The sequence below is a fragment of the Peromyscus eremicus genome, chromosome 8b, assembly GCF_949786415.1.
Source record: "Peromyscus eremicus chromosome 8b, PerEre_H2_v1, whole genome shotgun sequence".
Lineage (NCBI taxonomy): Eukaryota > Metazoa > Chordata > Mammalia > Rodentia > Cricetidae > Peromyscus > Peromyscus eremicus.
In genome coordinates, this window is record NC_081424.1 from 44,564,863 (window position 1) to 44,578,728 (window position 13,866).

Below are 13,866 nucleotides of genomic sequence, written 5' to 3' on the forward strand. Positions count from 1 at the left end.
TTATGTGTTAGAGGCTTATGGGAAATGACTAAGTCCTTAGAAGTGCTGCACATGGATTGTATTAATGCTGGTCTCAGACTAAATTAATTAAATAAATTCTCATTATATCACTCTCCAGTGTTTTCTTTCTCCAGACTCTCAGCCTTATAATTCTTGACTCTAACAAGCCCTCCAACCATCTATGCTATACCATTCTTTATAGGTCCATCACTCTTTTTGTGACTTCTTTCCTCCTATTCCAGTGTAAGTTCTCTGGACAACAACTGCAATTATATACTTTTGTGTATCCTATGAGACATGCCCAGCCTTTTGACATAGTGACATCTACAAAGGCCATTCTAGGGAACTATGCAATTCACTTCACAGAAACAAAAGCTCATAGTGTTTTAGGTAAGGGAATGATTTTGTGTTAGGCTGCAGACGTATCTTAAGCTGCATGTGGCCCAGGGACCATAGGTTGAACATGCTGGCTAGTAAACACACTTGCCCTTATACTTACCTCTTTCCATCTCCCTTTCCTGATAAGCATTCCAGTATTAAACTCAACTCTCTGCTGAGTCTTTGGCTGCAAAAGAGCATCTGAATATGACTGGGCAAAGGAACACCCCTCCTGGCCAGCCCACACAACACTGAAGAACACAGATCTCAGCAAGGACCCCCCCCCCCAGCCCCCGCAGTCCCTAGAGGGCTTCTTCTGCCACTCTTCTCACTCAAGACTACTCTGCAAACTTGAAGTCTCCCTTCTTCAAATCTTTCACATCTACTCTTATTCTCCTTCATTTTCAGTTGAAAGCCGTGCTGCTGATTTCAGTGAGAAAAACTTCCCAAGGTCCTAACAGGCCTTGCTTCTTTCTTTAGTGGGTGGATTTCCCTGCTTGTACAGACCATCTGACACATACACATAATCATTCTTTGACTCTTTGGCCTGTTTTGTTAAAGCTTATCTTTGAGTCAAGTTAACCATGTCACAAATTATAGCTGATCAACAAACATCTCCCAAATACTCAGGAACTGAGTATTCTGATGATATTAAAGGCGAGGGCTTTTGTGCTTTAGTTTGAATCCCAGCTGTCTTGAATGGTAAATATTACATGACAGGTGACAAATAAATATTCATTTAATACACTTTCTGAAATGTAGTGATCTCGGGTTAATACATCTCCTTTGCTAACAGCTCTGAAGCCCTCATGTTCTAAGACATTGAAATTCTACATGCATGAGGACACTGTGACCATGCACCTTTATCCTGAGAGTTTTTTGGAAGAAAGGCAAAATTCATTGTGTTCTCACTCACTGATGAAAAATAATTGTTGATGTACATTTAAAGGAAAACTTACTTGATTAAATTTTTGTTCCTTGCAGAATTTGAAAGACAAACCTTTAGCTAGACAAGGGAATATTTTGATTTTAACACCATCTTGGAAATCTCTTATCATTCTGGATAGTATACATTTTTCCCCATTAAAGTTGCATCTGGGAAGATATTCTAATTGTGCACATAGAGATGATAAATTAATAGTAGTCGACTATGATGAAATATATCTGCATGCCTTCCTTTTCTCAGTTTTCTCATCCTAGTTTCTATGCCTGAGGAGATGATTACGAAGAGCAAACTGGGCAGGGCGCAGCTCAATAGCTAAGCTAGGCGCTATTTCCCATACTTCCATACTTAGCTTCCGGCATTTCAGGAATGCTTTTAGAATATCATAAATACTCGATTCACCTTCATGATTATGTCTGCTGCTGCCTAACAGAGAGCAGCGCAAGTGGAGGCTGGCTGTCCTTCCACAATCACGTTTCAACACATCTCCCTTCTCCCAAAGCCTTGACAAAAGACAGTCCTCCCGTGGAACCCGGCCTCCTGACAGCTGAAGCAATCACCTGGAAGTCTCTGAAGCCTCTCAGTTCAGTGTTGAGGATCCACACCTATGCCACGAAGGCCGCCATGGTGCGCCTGCCTGTCGGGTAGGGTCTGGCTTCATTTTCTCGTGTTTGAGTCTGTTTTAGACTGTTGACTAATGAAATAAGCAATGGAAGTTCTACATTATTATTCTCCAAAGTGATTGGATAAGGCACCCTCCGTCATTGGGATTCTTGACAGAGTAGTCTACCAATGAATGACATTCTCAGGGCCACACTGGATGCTCTTTTGGAAGGTTCATTGTTGGGAGATCTGAGGCTGAATATGTAAAGAACATGGCTTAAACCTGCTTAACCCAGAGGTTTCTAAAATGAATCCATCAACAATCTCTCTCATGGGCTCATAAGTCTTACTAGTCTTTAGCAAGAATTCTGTTTGATTTCATTTAAATTTGATTCCACTTGGATTGTAAAAAGAATTTCTTCCCACCAACTGGAAATTTCACCTGTGGTGTATCTTTGTTAGGTGTTATCTTTAATTATGGTAAAACTAGGCAAACATATCACACTTAGTGTTTGTAGGAAATGACACACGATGGACATGTTTTCTTGATTTTAATATGTAAAATTAGGAAGACTGTTTTATATTTCAAATGGAAAATATTCTTACTAGATTTTTTCCCCTGAAGTTCAATCTATGTGATCATGTACGATCAGTGAAAAGTTATGGGCTGTGTGCAGAAAGCAGATCCCAAGCAACACAATCAAATGCTAAAAGAATGTGTGCTGTGCACCTAGAATTTCTAGAAAATAATAAAATTTTTAAAAAAAACATCATTTCTCAATCTAGACTCTGTATAGAGAGGTTCTCCAGAAATCAAATTAATTTCATGAGACTGTCTAACTCAGTGGTTCTCAACCTTCCTAATGCTGTGACCCTTTAATACAGTTCCTCCTGTTGTGGTGACCCCTCAACCATAAAATTATTTTGTTGCTACTTCATAACTGTAATTTTTACTGTTATAAGTAAGCCATAATGTAAATATCTATGTTTTCCAATGGTGTTAGGTAACCCCTGTGAAAGGGTAGTTCTACCCTCAAGGAGGTCATGACCCACAGGTTGAGAACCACTGATATAACTTGACACACCAAGGTTAAGGGATTTAAAAAGGAGTGTCATACAGTTGCATCTCCCCACACAGACCCCAAGCCATCAGTGTGTTCCAAGCGTCCTCTTAAAAGTCTAAATAGCCGTAACCAAGGAAAGTGATTGTTTCTGTTTTCAGTGATACAGACACTAGATAGGAAAAAGAGAATTCACATGTATGAAATTATGTGTTTGTGAATCTGCAAAGCTCTATACTCACATGAGAAAAATACTTACAATCCTCTTTAGCAGCACAGTATGTGGGAGGCATCTTCAGTGTGTGAAAGTCTGTCATTTTGTCTAATTATTTCTGTCTTCAGCAATGAGTAAAACACAGATTTCATGATATCTGAGGGTGAGAGTGGAAATCCAAAGGTAGTTATCCCATCTGTGTGTGTGTGTATATATATATATATATATATATATATATATATATATATATATATATATAAAACTCTTCACTAACTTTTGACTCCAAACTCTGATCAAGCAGCTAGCAGAGGTAAAATACATTCAACAGAAGAAGCATGGTCTTCACATGGTGTTCATTCTCTCTAGGAGGCATATGCTACTCTTCAATGCATATTCTCCAGTGGGACATGCCATACATGTCTGCAGCATGGTGGCATTTGTTATCGGGGATGAAGATGTTGTACTGCCCAACTTTGAGCCGGTAAATATCTTGGCAAACCTCCTACCTTCTCTCTGGTTTCAAAAGTTTAAACTCAATTTTATTTCAATCTTTTAACTTTATTTAGCTTACGCCCTCCTTGTTTAACCTATTAAACTATTCATATATCCTTTAAGAAAGGTTCAAATGTAATCTGTATCATTAACAGTCTAAAGTCTGCAAGGTTACAAACACAATTAGTTTTTCACCAACTACTGTGCCCACATCTACTCTGTGGAGTCTTTAATTTCTGTCACTATCTCAGGTAGACGCATTGTTCATTTGGAGGGATAAAGCACCACTGTAGTCTTTTTGAATGCCGTTTATAATGTGAGCATTCCTTTCCTTTCCATCCTTTCCTTACTCTGAGTAAATTAGAGTGTATCTCCAGTATTCAGAATATTCTCTGGCCTCCTGGAAGCACTCATCACCTCTTCCTCTTCCCTCTCTCTTCTTGGTCTTTCCTCAGTGTTCTTGTTCCTTTCTCTGCTCTGAAGAGAAAATGGGTGCAGCAAGTCCACTAAAAACCTTTCTTTGTTTACAATGTCTTCTGTCTCTGTGTGTGCCTAGGGGAGGTTAGAATTTGTATTTTCTGCTGTATGACTCCTGGTACTTCCTCATCTCTGAGAACTGTAGTAGCACTTTCTCGTTGGGACTTCCAGCCCCCAAATAATGGCATAGAGATGTATTCTTTATTATGAAAGCTTGGCCTTAGCTTAGGCTCATCCCACTATCTCTTATAACTTAAATTAACTTATTTCTATTAATATACATTCTGCCATGTGGGTTTTTACCTCTCCTTCATTCTATATGTCCAACTCCCTCTGTCTCTCTGCTGGTGTAGATTCACCATTCTGAATTTCTCTATCTCTCTGTAAGCCCTGTCTAACCTCTTCCTGCCCGGCTACTGGCCATTCAGCTCTCTGTTAAAGCAATCAGAAGGCACCTTGGCAAAGACACAGTGTACAAAAAGATTATCCCACAGCAAATAACTTGCATTAAAAAAATCAAGATGAAACAAACTAAAAACCCAAGAAAACAAGCTAAAAACTCCAGACAGAGCAAACATGGCATTCTCTAAGGTAGCCAGAATACCTTATGGCAACACAAGGGTTGAAGACTGGCCTTACTTTGTCTAGGCAAAAGAGGTACAATCAATTCTCCAGTGCCCTGCTGTTTGTCCACAGTCTGGGCTGGGTTCTGGAAGCAGGTGTTGCATTGAGGCAACTTGCCCAGTGATCAGCATTGCCATAATCCAGGCAGAGACATTGTGGTGACCTGTAATCTTGTTTGGAGACCTTGGGTCACTGCTAGAATCTGGGAGTTTTTGTCTGATACAGTAAGCTTTTTTTTGTTGTTGTTGTTGTTTTTCAAGACAGGGTTTCTCTGTGTAGTTTTGGTGCCTGTCCTGGACCTCACTCTGTAGACCAGGCTGGCCTCGAACTCACAGAGATCCACTTGGCTCTGCCTCCCGAGTGCTGAGATTAAAGGCGTGCGCCACCACTGCCTGGCTACAATAAGCTTTTTAATCAACATTTTAAATGCCATATTCTGCAGATCTCTGGAGTACTTGAGGGCTGTCCAGGTATATCTGAATAGACAAACTTTGTTTCTAGTTATTTGTTTTAAGATCAACCCTGAAAACATGTGCAAGGGACTGAGTAAAGCTGTAATCCCTGTAATCAATTACGTCAGTCCTTAGCATGACTACGACTAAAGAACTTGATTATTTTTAAAATGACTAACTGTTTACTTGTGATCTCTAACAGTCTACAATAAGTAGCCTTAAAAACAATGATTTTTGAATTGAAGATCTTCTAGTATCAAACATGGGTTCAGTATAGAAACCAAAACAAAATAGCCTTTCCATGGGTAAAACAAAACAAGTTTGTACAAAGCTGTTAAAGCTGTCTCCTGGGAAGGCAAGGAAGTGACAAGGGAAAGATCCCAGGGTGAAATGGGAACAAGAGAAAGGGGTGAGTTAGGGTGTGGCTCATGAGCAGGGACTGAGAGAGCCTAGATGCTAGAATTGCCCATGACAAGTTCTAAGGCACTACAGCCCTATGTTAATAGAAGGGCCACAAGTTTCTTTTTTCAGAATAAGGAGGGTAACTCCCTTTTTAGCAAGCAGGAACTTTCTCCAAGCCTTTGAGGGAATGGGAACTTTGTGTAATTGCCTGATCTTGGGAAAAGAACTTTGTTTTATCTCTGTTAAGTATGAGCCTTAAAAAAACAATGTCTCAATTGAAGCTCCTTTTAGTATCAATACAAAAACATTTATATGACTCAGTTTGTCCAAATGGCTTAAGCTTAACAAATTTAGCAAAGACAAGGAGACTGAATGTATAGTCTTAACCCTGAATAGACCTTGAGTAAGGAGAAATATTCTCCAAGCCATTGCTTCTCAACTTTTTCAGTGCTTTGACCTTTCAATATAGTTCCCCATGTTGTGGTGATCCCCCCACTACAAAATTTTTCCCATTGCTATTTCATAACTGCTGTTTTACCATTGTTATGAATCTCAATGCAAACATCTGACATGCAAATGGTCCTAGGCTACCCCTGTAAAAAGATTTTTCAACCCCCAAAGGGTTGACACTCATGGAGTCAGAAGCTGTTCCAAGCCCTTTGCCGGACTGCTTAGGTCATTGCCTGCTGCATCACTAGAAGTGAACATCCCAGTTTCTGGTTAGTATTTGGTGCTTCTGGTGACTATCACCTGGCAGTGGCATTTCCAAAACTGTCAAGGTCCACAATTGCAACTGGACTCTTGTTGGAACTCTAGCTCTACCATACATTTGCAATCCTCAACTGTTTCCTATGATCCTTTCATGTCTTTAACACCATTATCACCTTATCACCTGGGAGACTCTTAAGTTGCAAAGTTTAACTTCCAGGGCAAGGTATATTCTTGTGTATAAAAGCATTGAGGTGCAGCTTTAATATCTTATTTATCAAATACCTTATTTATCAAACACATGTTACCATCTATTTAAATTCCCTAAAAGCTTGGTGTTGAACTTGGCAAAGACCTAAGTACTTAAGTGTAAATCTCTAAATTAGCTTTTGTTAATCTGAATAGATCTTTATAACTTTAAATTTTTACCATCATATGAAAATTCATACCAATCTGAAATATTTGAAACTTATTGCTGCCTTAGTCTAAAAAGTCTAAACGGAGATGCAATGAACAGAGAGCTAAATGTACTCTTTAACCTTAGTAAAATATGGTTGGCAGCCACGTGGCTGTACATCATGATGAGGTCACCAGCTGAGATGGAGGAAAGCCATGTAGTTGCTGTTTAAAACATGTTTTTCTAAATAATAATTACATGCACACATATGCACAGTTGGATCCAAGTTACATACACATACATACAGAGTTAAAGCTAGCTTATATCACACATACAGACTTAAATTCCAGCCATATATATGTCCACATAAACACACTTTTTTATATCTCCATTTTTAACATAAACATTTTGCAGTGAAGAATTATCAGCTATTTTTAAAATGAAAACCAACCAGAATTAACCTAATATGGTCAAATTTCAAATTCAGTGTTTGCAGGTATGAGAAACCACAACAAACATAGTTCACATCCCCTCTGGCCTTCTACAACTTTCTATATACCTCAGTCTGTTCCTCTGATTCCTCAGACATTTTTACTTTAGGCAAATTCCTCTTTCCCATTCCTTCTCTTATTATTCCAGTCTCTTGCCTTCTCTCTTGCTTTCCAGACAATACAGAAACTTTTACCAAAGTCTTTCTTATGATTCCCTTCAGTAGTCTAGAATATATTGTATGGCCACAATATTTTAAACAAGAACAGAAATACATGCATATACTATAATAAGAATAAATTTGCATCAACACTGTACCAACATGAAGCATCTGAAACTAGTGTTAGGTTTTTAAAAATACTTTTGTATTAAGAAAATTTTTTCATTCATTTTACACACCAATCAAAGATCCCCCTCTTCCCTCCCAAACCAACCCCCACGTCCACCCACAAGAAGGCAAGGCCTCCAATGGGGAGATACATCCAGTAGAGACAAGTCCAAGCACTTCCCCCTGCCTCAAGGATGCATGAGGTGTTCCATCATAGGTAGTGGGCTCCAAAAAGCCCTCTCATACAGCAGAGATGGATTCTGATCCTATCACCAGGGGACCCCCCAAGCAGATCAAGCTACACAACTGTCTTGCCATGCAGAGGGCCTAGTCCAGTCCCATGTAGGCTCTAAAGCCATTGATCCAACTTTCATAATTTCCCACTAGTTTGGTTTGGTTGTCCCTGCATGTTTCCCCCATCATGGTCCTGATGCACTTGCTCATAGAGTCCCTCCTCTCTCTCTCTGACTGGACTCCTGGAGCTCTGCTTGGTGTTTGGCCATGGATCTCTGCATCTGCTTCCATCAGTTACTAGAGAAAAGCTCTATGATGACAGTTAGGGTATTCACTGGTCTGATCACTGGGGAAAGCCAGTTCAGTTCAGGCACCCTCTCCACTATTTCTAGTAGTCCAAGCGTCATCCTTGGGGATTCCTGGCAAGTTCCCTAGCCCTGGGTTTCTGTCTGTCCCCATTCTTTTTTTTTTTTTTTTTTACCAGTAATAATTTGTAACCAGCCCCTCTAAATGATGACAAATATTTATAATGCCCTGGATCTGAATGATCAAAGCAGCCCTAGCTACAGCATTATAAAAGCCACTGTAGCTTAGCAACCATAGCCAGTAATTCCCGAAGTCTCCAGGGCAGGTTGTAGGAGCCCCACCCACCAGCATGGGAGGGGACAGCACACAGCATCGGGGGAAAAAAGATTGTTATTAACCCCAGATTCTCAAGTGCACAAGAATGGCAGACTGGAAGTGACTCCCTGCCCCCACTGGGCCCCTCCAAGGGAGGACCCTGTAGAGTACTTGGTGGCTGTGAGCCCAGAGGGGCAGTTCTCCACCAGCCCCAAGTCCCATGGTGCACCCCAGGTCAGGTGCACTCTGAGCTCCGTGAGGCCCTGCTGGTTCCCACCTGCTCTATACTGCACCACAAAGTCTCCAGCCCACAGCTCCCTTCATAGGGGCCTGGCCTCGAAACTGTTATGTCAGACCCCACGGTGCTCACAGTCCACCCCAGCACCTGGCCAGCACTTGCCTGACATGCAGCACCACAACAGTGCGCTCCCCCATTCACACCTCTGTCTGTGCCTGGGTCAGAGCAAGGAAGTAATGGGGAGTAGGAGTGCCCTTAGTCTGTCCCATGTCATCAGTCAGGCTCATAAGTCATAAAGAGAACAAACAGAATTACAGCACACAAGACTACAAACAGAACAAACAGACTTCCTAGTGCCTGGAGACAAAATCAAATCCAAATCCAAAGGGGTCCTGGGATGTCTCCGTCAGGTTCCTGGGCCTTTGGTCCACCCACACATCCACTTAGACCCTCTGCAGGCACTTACAAATTCTACAGGCATTGACAAATCTTGGGCTCACTTACAAAAGGATATCCCAAATAGAAAGACAGGAAATGAAGGTAATCACAGAAAACATGAAAGCAAACACAGACACAGAAAACTTACTGGTCAGCTGAAAGCTCTACCCAAATGTTATGCCTAGGTTGCAGGGACCCCCAAAAGACCACCACAGAGACCGAATCCCATATATAAAAGTAAAGGGCCTTTATTCAAGCGCAAGCTTGGTCTCTCTGTCTGTCCGATGCAGCGGTTAGAGCAGAGAGCCCTGAGCCCGGGCAGGGTAGGGTTTTTATCATAGCAGAGGTTGGGGTGAGAGACTGTCTAGGGTTCAGGACCCTGATTGGCTGACATTTGTCTAGGGGTATCTTGGTAAAAAGGGGAAATAGGTCTGTGCTAGGCTCAGGGACATCTGGTGATCTTATCTAATCTTGATGGTTGGAATATTTGGGATGTTAGGTACTTCACCTTAGATGCTGGTCCATCCCTGGGCAGATTCCTGGGTGGTGTCAGCTTATGGCTTTTCCTGGATGTGTATGTTGCCTGCTAATAAGCCTGTCACAGCAGCCATGTCTGGGCCCCTAAGCCTGTTCTGGTGGCTGTGTGGTCAAGCTGTTTTGGGCCCCCCACACTCTTGTTTGTTGATTGATTGGTTGGTTGGTTGGTTGGTTGACTGTTTTTTTTTTTTTTTTTTTTTTTTTTTTGGAGACAAGAGCTCATGATGTAACCCAGGCTAATCTGGAACTCAAGATACTATTGCATCAGCTTTCTGAGTATCTCGGGTTACACACATGTACTGCCATGCCTTGCTCTATCCTGCTTATTTCAGATTTTTCTTTAAAACAATTCTATTTGTGTGCTGTGTATTATCCAGCTTGCAGAAGAATTAATTCCTGATGATTATTTTGTTGTGGAATTTCTTATTTCTCTGATGACATAATGCTCCTATGGTATAAGGGTTATTAGACTCAAGATTAATCTCTATTATGCTTTGATTCTAATGGAGGTGCACATGACATCCCCTTGCCCATGAGCTGAGAGACCCTAACTCCTCAGAATCAGAACTAATCATTCCCAGAGCTGCTAGATAACCAGGTGAGCCCTCTGAGCAGTCTTACTTTAACTAGACCACCACTAAGACAATGCCTTCCCCAGCACAGATGCTTGCAATGATCATGTAGGTATTCAAGCATCGAGATGAGAAGGCTTCTGTGTGTTGGCCATCGGTTTCTTACCCAGTGGGCATCTGTGTTGTTCAGGTATGTTTGCTGGGCCTACTCTCAGTCTTGTGGGTATCCATGGAGCAGTGACTGAACTAGGGCACCCGCTAGAGGAACAGTAAAGATGACTTCGTTTTCCTGACTTGCTCTAAGCAAGCATATGCTGCTCCAGGCAATTCCTGGTACACACCAACCAGGAGAGTCCGCAAACATCTCAGACTGGGTTGATTCCTGGAATCTCTATCAGCCTGGATCTCTTACTCTTTCTCAGGATGGATCCTGGAAGGGGCCAGCAGCCCAAGCTAGTACACCCTCTGGTGGTTTTTGTTTGTTTGTTTTTATTGTTGTTCTGTTTGTTTGTTTTATCTTGTAAGTCCCTCTCCCCGGAATCTTCTCTGCCTCTCAGTCCTCAAAATCCCAATCTTTGTCAGCCTAACACCCTAGACATCCTTCAGAACTAACTCTGAGCATTAATACTATAGAGTTTTCCCTGACTCCACCATAGGGCTCGTGCTCCTCTGATGCAGTGCTTTTCATAGGCCTTCCAACCCCTGATTCATGTCTTCCAGACCATCCAATAAAATGCTCAGTCCAGTCTATTCTCTGCAAATGAAATAACCTTGAATCAAATATAGCCAAGGATTTTCTTCCCTAGCTCGAGGTTGAACATTTGTAGACTTGGTTGCCCTTAAAGAGACATGAGGATGGACGCTACATGTATGCTCTGTCTTCACAGGAGAGCTACCGATTTACAGAACAGTCTCTAATAATTATGAAAGCGATTGGAAATGTGATCGCTAGTTTCAAAGACAGAGGTAAATTGCCTGCAGCTCTGAGGGATCTTCAAGCAGCTCACTACCCTATCCCCCTCTACAACAAAGACCTCACTGCTCAGCACTTCCGGGTAAGCAGTTCCAGTCCCCAGGCTCACAGCAGGAAACCTCCCATCTGAAAGATACCTTAGATGAACCCCAAATGCTGAGTCTGGGGAAGTGGGTTGCATGGAGACTGTTTCTTTGGAAGGTGATTCCAGGAAGCAGAGAGGAATTGGGGGGGTGGGAATAAGATGAGAAAGAAAATGAAATTAGTGAAAGAATATGATAATGACTGCTATGGGCTACTGAGGCTCACTCATCCAGAGTCTCCCTAAAGGAGAGGAAATATTAGCACTCACCTAGCAGTGGCTTTTCAGTAGTTCAATCTGCCCCCAGGAACATTAGCCTCCTCACTCTTAGAAACTTTGCTGGGGCGGAGGTGCATTTTGGCTTCCTAGATAGCCTGCAGAAAAGGAAATCAGGGTACTTCTGGTTGTCTCTTGAGGAAGAAAACTGAGAGGTACTGGCCCGCCCCAGCTGCATGGCAAGTGGGTGACATTTGTTTTTATTTGTTTTGTTCAATTTTTTTTAACCTTCATGCTATTGACATTCAGGCTAAATTGCTTTTTTAATTTAGCTGATTAAATTACATCTAACACACTGTGGGATGTGTCTCAGATCACTTGTTTTCACTGCATATGCCAATAGCATCTACTTTGACAATAGAAAATGCCTCAGACCTTATCACATGACTTTTGAGGGTGGAGTTTCATAGCCAGAATGAAAAATGTAGGACATTCAATTAAACTGTAATTTTGTATAAACTAATAATATTCACCATGTTTAATGTAAGCACAAGTAAAAATTTCTTTGCACTAAAAGTATATTTTATCATTATTCACATGTAAGCTGATTTTGAATGTTGTTGGCAAAGTCTTTATAAACTAAGACTACACCCACCATAGAAGAGCACCTTGCCATGCAGAGGAGAAAGAAACCATTTTGTTGCTGTATAAGCATCAAGGTAGAATGCAGTGTATGTCCCAGACAATCAGCTTAATGTGCAAAGACAACTGTCCACCTTGTCACACATTCCAACAGATGCAACCTTTACATATATGCTTTCAACAGCGAAGAACAACTCAGCTCCACATGTCGTTCAACCTAGATCGTGCCACTATTGTTAATTATACGTGTGTGTGTGTGTGTGTGTGTGTGTGAATATTTTTATCTTTTTCAGATATTCCACATATCATTGTGGCGTTTAATGAAAAAATCTCAAATATCCAAGCCCCCTCTAAACTTCAAATTTGCATTTCGGGCTCTGGTTTTAGACACGGACGTCCTGGATACCGTCGTAGATGATTCCTCTTTAGGTATTGATTCATTTTCAATATCTGAGTATGGAAGTGATGAATGATTTTTAAAAGGGTATGTGCAGCTGTTGTATAGCAGAGACAACAGATCTGCTGGGCAGCCATGGAGTTCAAGCCCTCTCTAGGATGCTGCAGGAGCTCCAAGATCTGCCTGGGGGACTTCCTAACCCTTATCATATATACTTCCAGGGAACCCTGAATTCCTCTGTATTTGTCATTGACCTTTGTACTTCCAGGGAACCCTGAATTCCTCTGTATTTGTCATTGACCTACCTGGTAAGAATTAAGGAACCTTTGGGAGACGCCCCAATCCAGCTGTCTTCCTTCCTTCCTCTTACCACATTTGGTTCTCACTATTCTGTTTCCTTTATGTTCTGAGGGAAGCCTCTAGCTACTTTCTGATGGGAATCCAAGGCAGGTCATCAAAATAGCACAGCTTCATCCACGTTCCTTCTGCAGACATTTGCCTAAGCTCAGTGGACAATGTGAAAGGGATGCTCAGTCCATCCTTGTGGAATGTTCTGTGTCTGAAGGCTTCCCCAGTTGCAGGCATTAGAGTTTTGGGGAAAAATTAACTGTAAATCTCAATCCAGTGCTTGTCTTTCTCTTGACAGCGGAATGGGTAGACCTTAAATATTGTATGCCAATAAATGAGAAGGAGTATTCTCCTGAGGAAATAGCTGCTGCAGTGAAAATTCAATCAGTGTGGAAAGGGACCTATGTCAGACTGCTCATGAAAGCCAGAATGCCAGGTATGGTTTTCAGATACTTGAAATGGACCCGTGTGTATAGGAGTGAGTGTTTCCTTATGTAAGGTATTTTAGAGTCACTCTGCTTTACAGAACTAATTTATCTATTAAGTACTGAAATCCCCTGAGGCAAGGAGCTGGTTAGAGTTCATTTTCTCATTCTCAGAATTCACCAGTGTCAGAGATGTCAAGATGTCATGCATCTACAATGATTATTTGCTGAAAGGCTAAATGTCAAGGCTGGGACAATGAGGTAGAAGCATGAGGACTGGAGTTCAGATCCCAGATTCTGCAGAAAAGTTGTGCAGGTGTGATGACCCAACAGCCCCAGAACTTGAGAGGAAGAAAGAGGAGATCCCTGTGACCAGCTGTCCAGACAGATGAGCCGCATCAGGGAGCTCAAGGTTCTGCAAGAGCCCCTGCTGTGGTCAGTCATTAGAGAGCAACTAAGACAGACACCTGACATCAACTTCTGGCATCCACATGTCTGTGCACACATGCATGTGTCCATTGCACGCGCGCGCGCGCGCACACACACACACACACACACACACACACACTGCTACC

At 41.8% G+C, this 13,866-nt stretch overlaps 1 protein-coding gene across 8 annotated transcripts in view; it reads left to right on the plus strand.

The window, feature by feature from the left end:
* Adgb (androglobin) overlaps positions 1 to 13,866 on the plus strand; it is a 141,336-nt gene that overhangs the window by 72,784 nt on the left and 54,686 nt on the right. For all 8 annotated transcript variants that reach the window (XM_059272755.1, XM_059272748.1, XM_059272754.1 and 5 more), the window contains exons 18-22: positions 1,824 to 1,965; positions 3,566 to 3,680; positions 11,096 to 11,263; positions 12,415 to 12,550; positions 13,165 to 13,302. In XM_059272755.1, the coding sequence (XP_059128738.1) occupies positions 1,824 to 1,965; positions 3,566 to 3,680; positions 11,096 to 11,263; positions 12,415 to 12,550; positions 13,165 to 13,302 (699 nt within the window). The remainder of the gene's footprint in view (positions 1 to 1,823; positions 1,966 to 3,565; positions 3,681 to 11,095; positions 11,264 to 12,414; positions 12,551 to 13,164; positions 13,303 to 13,866) is intronic.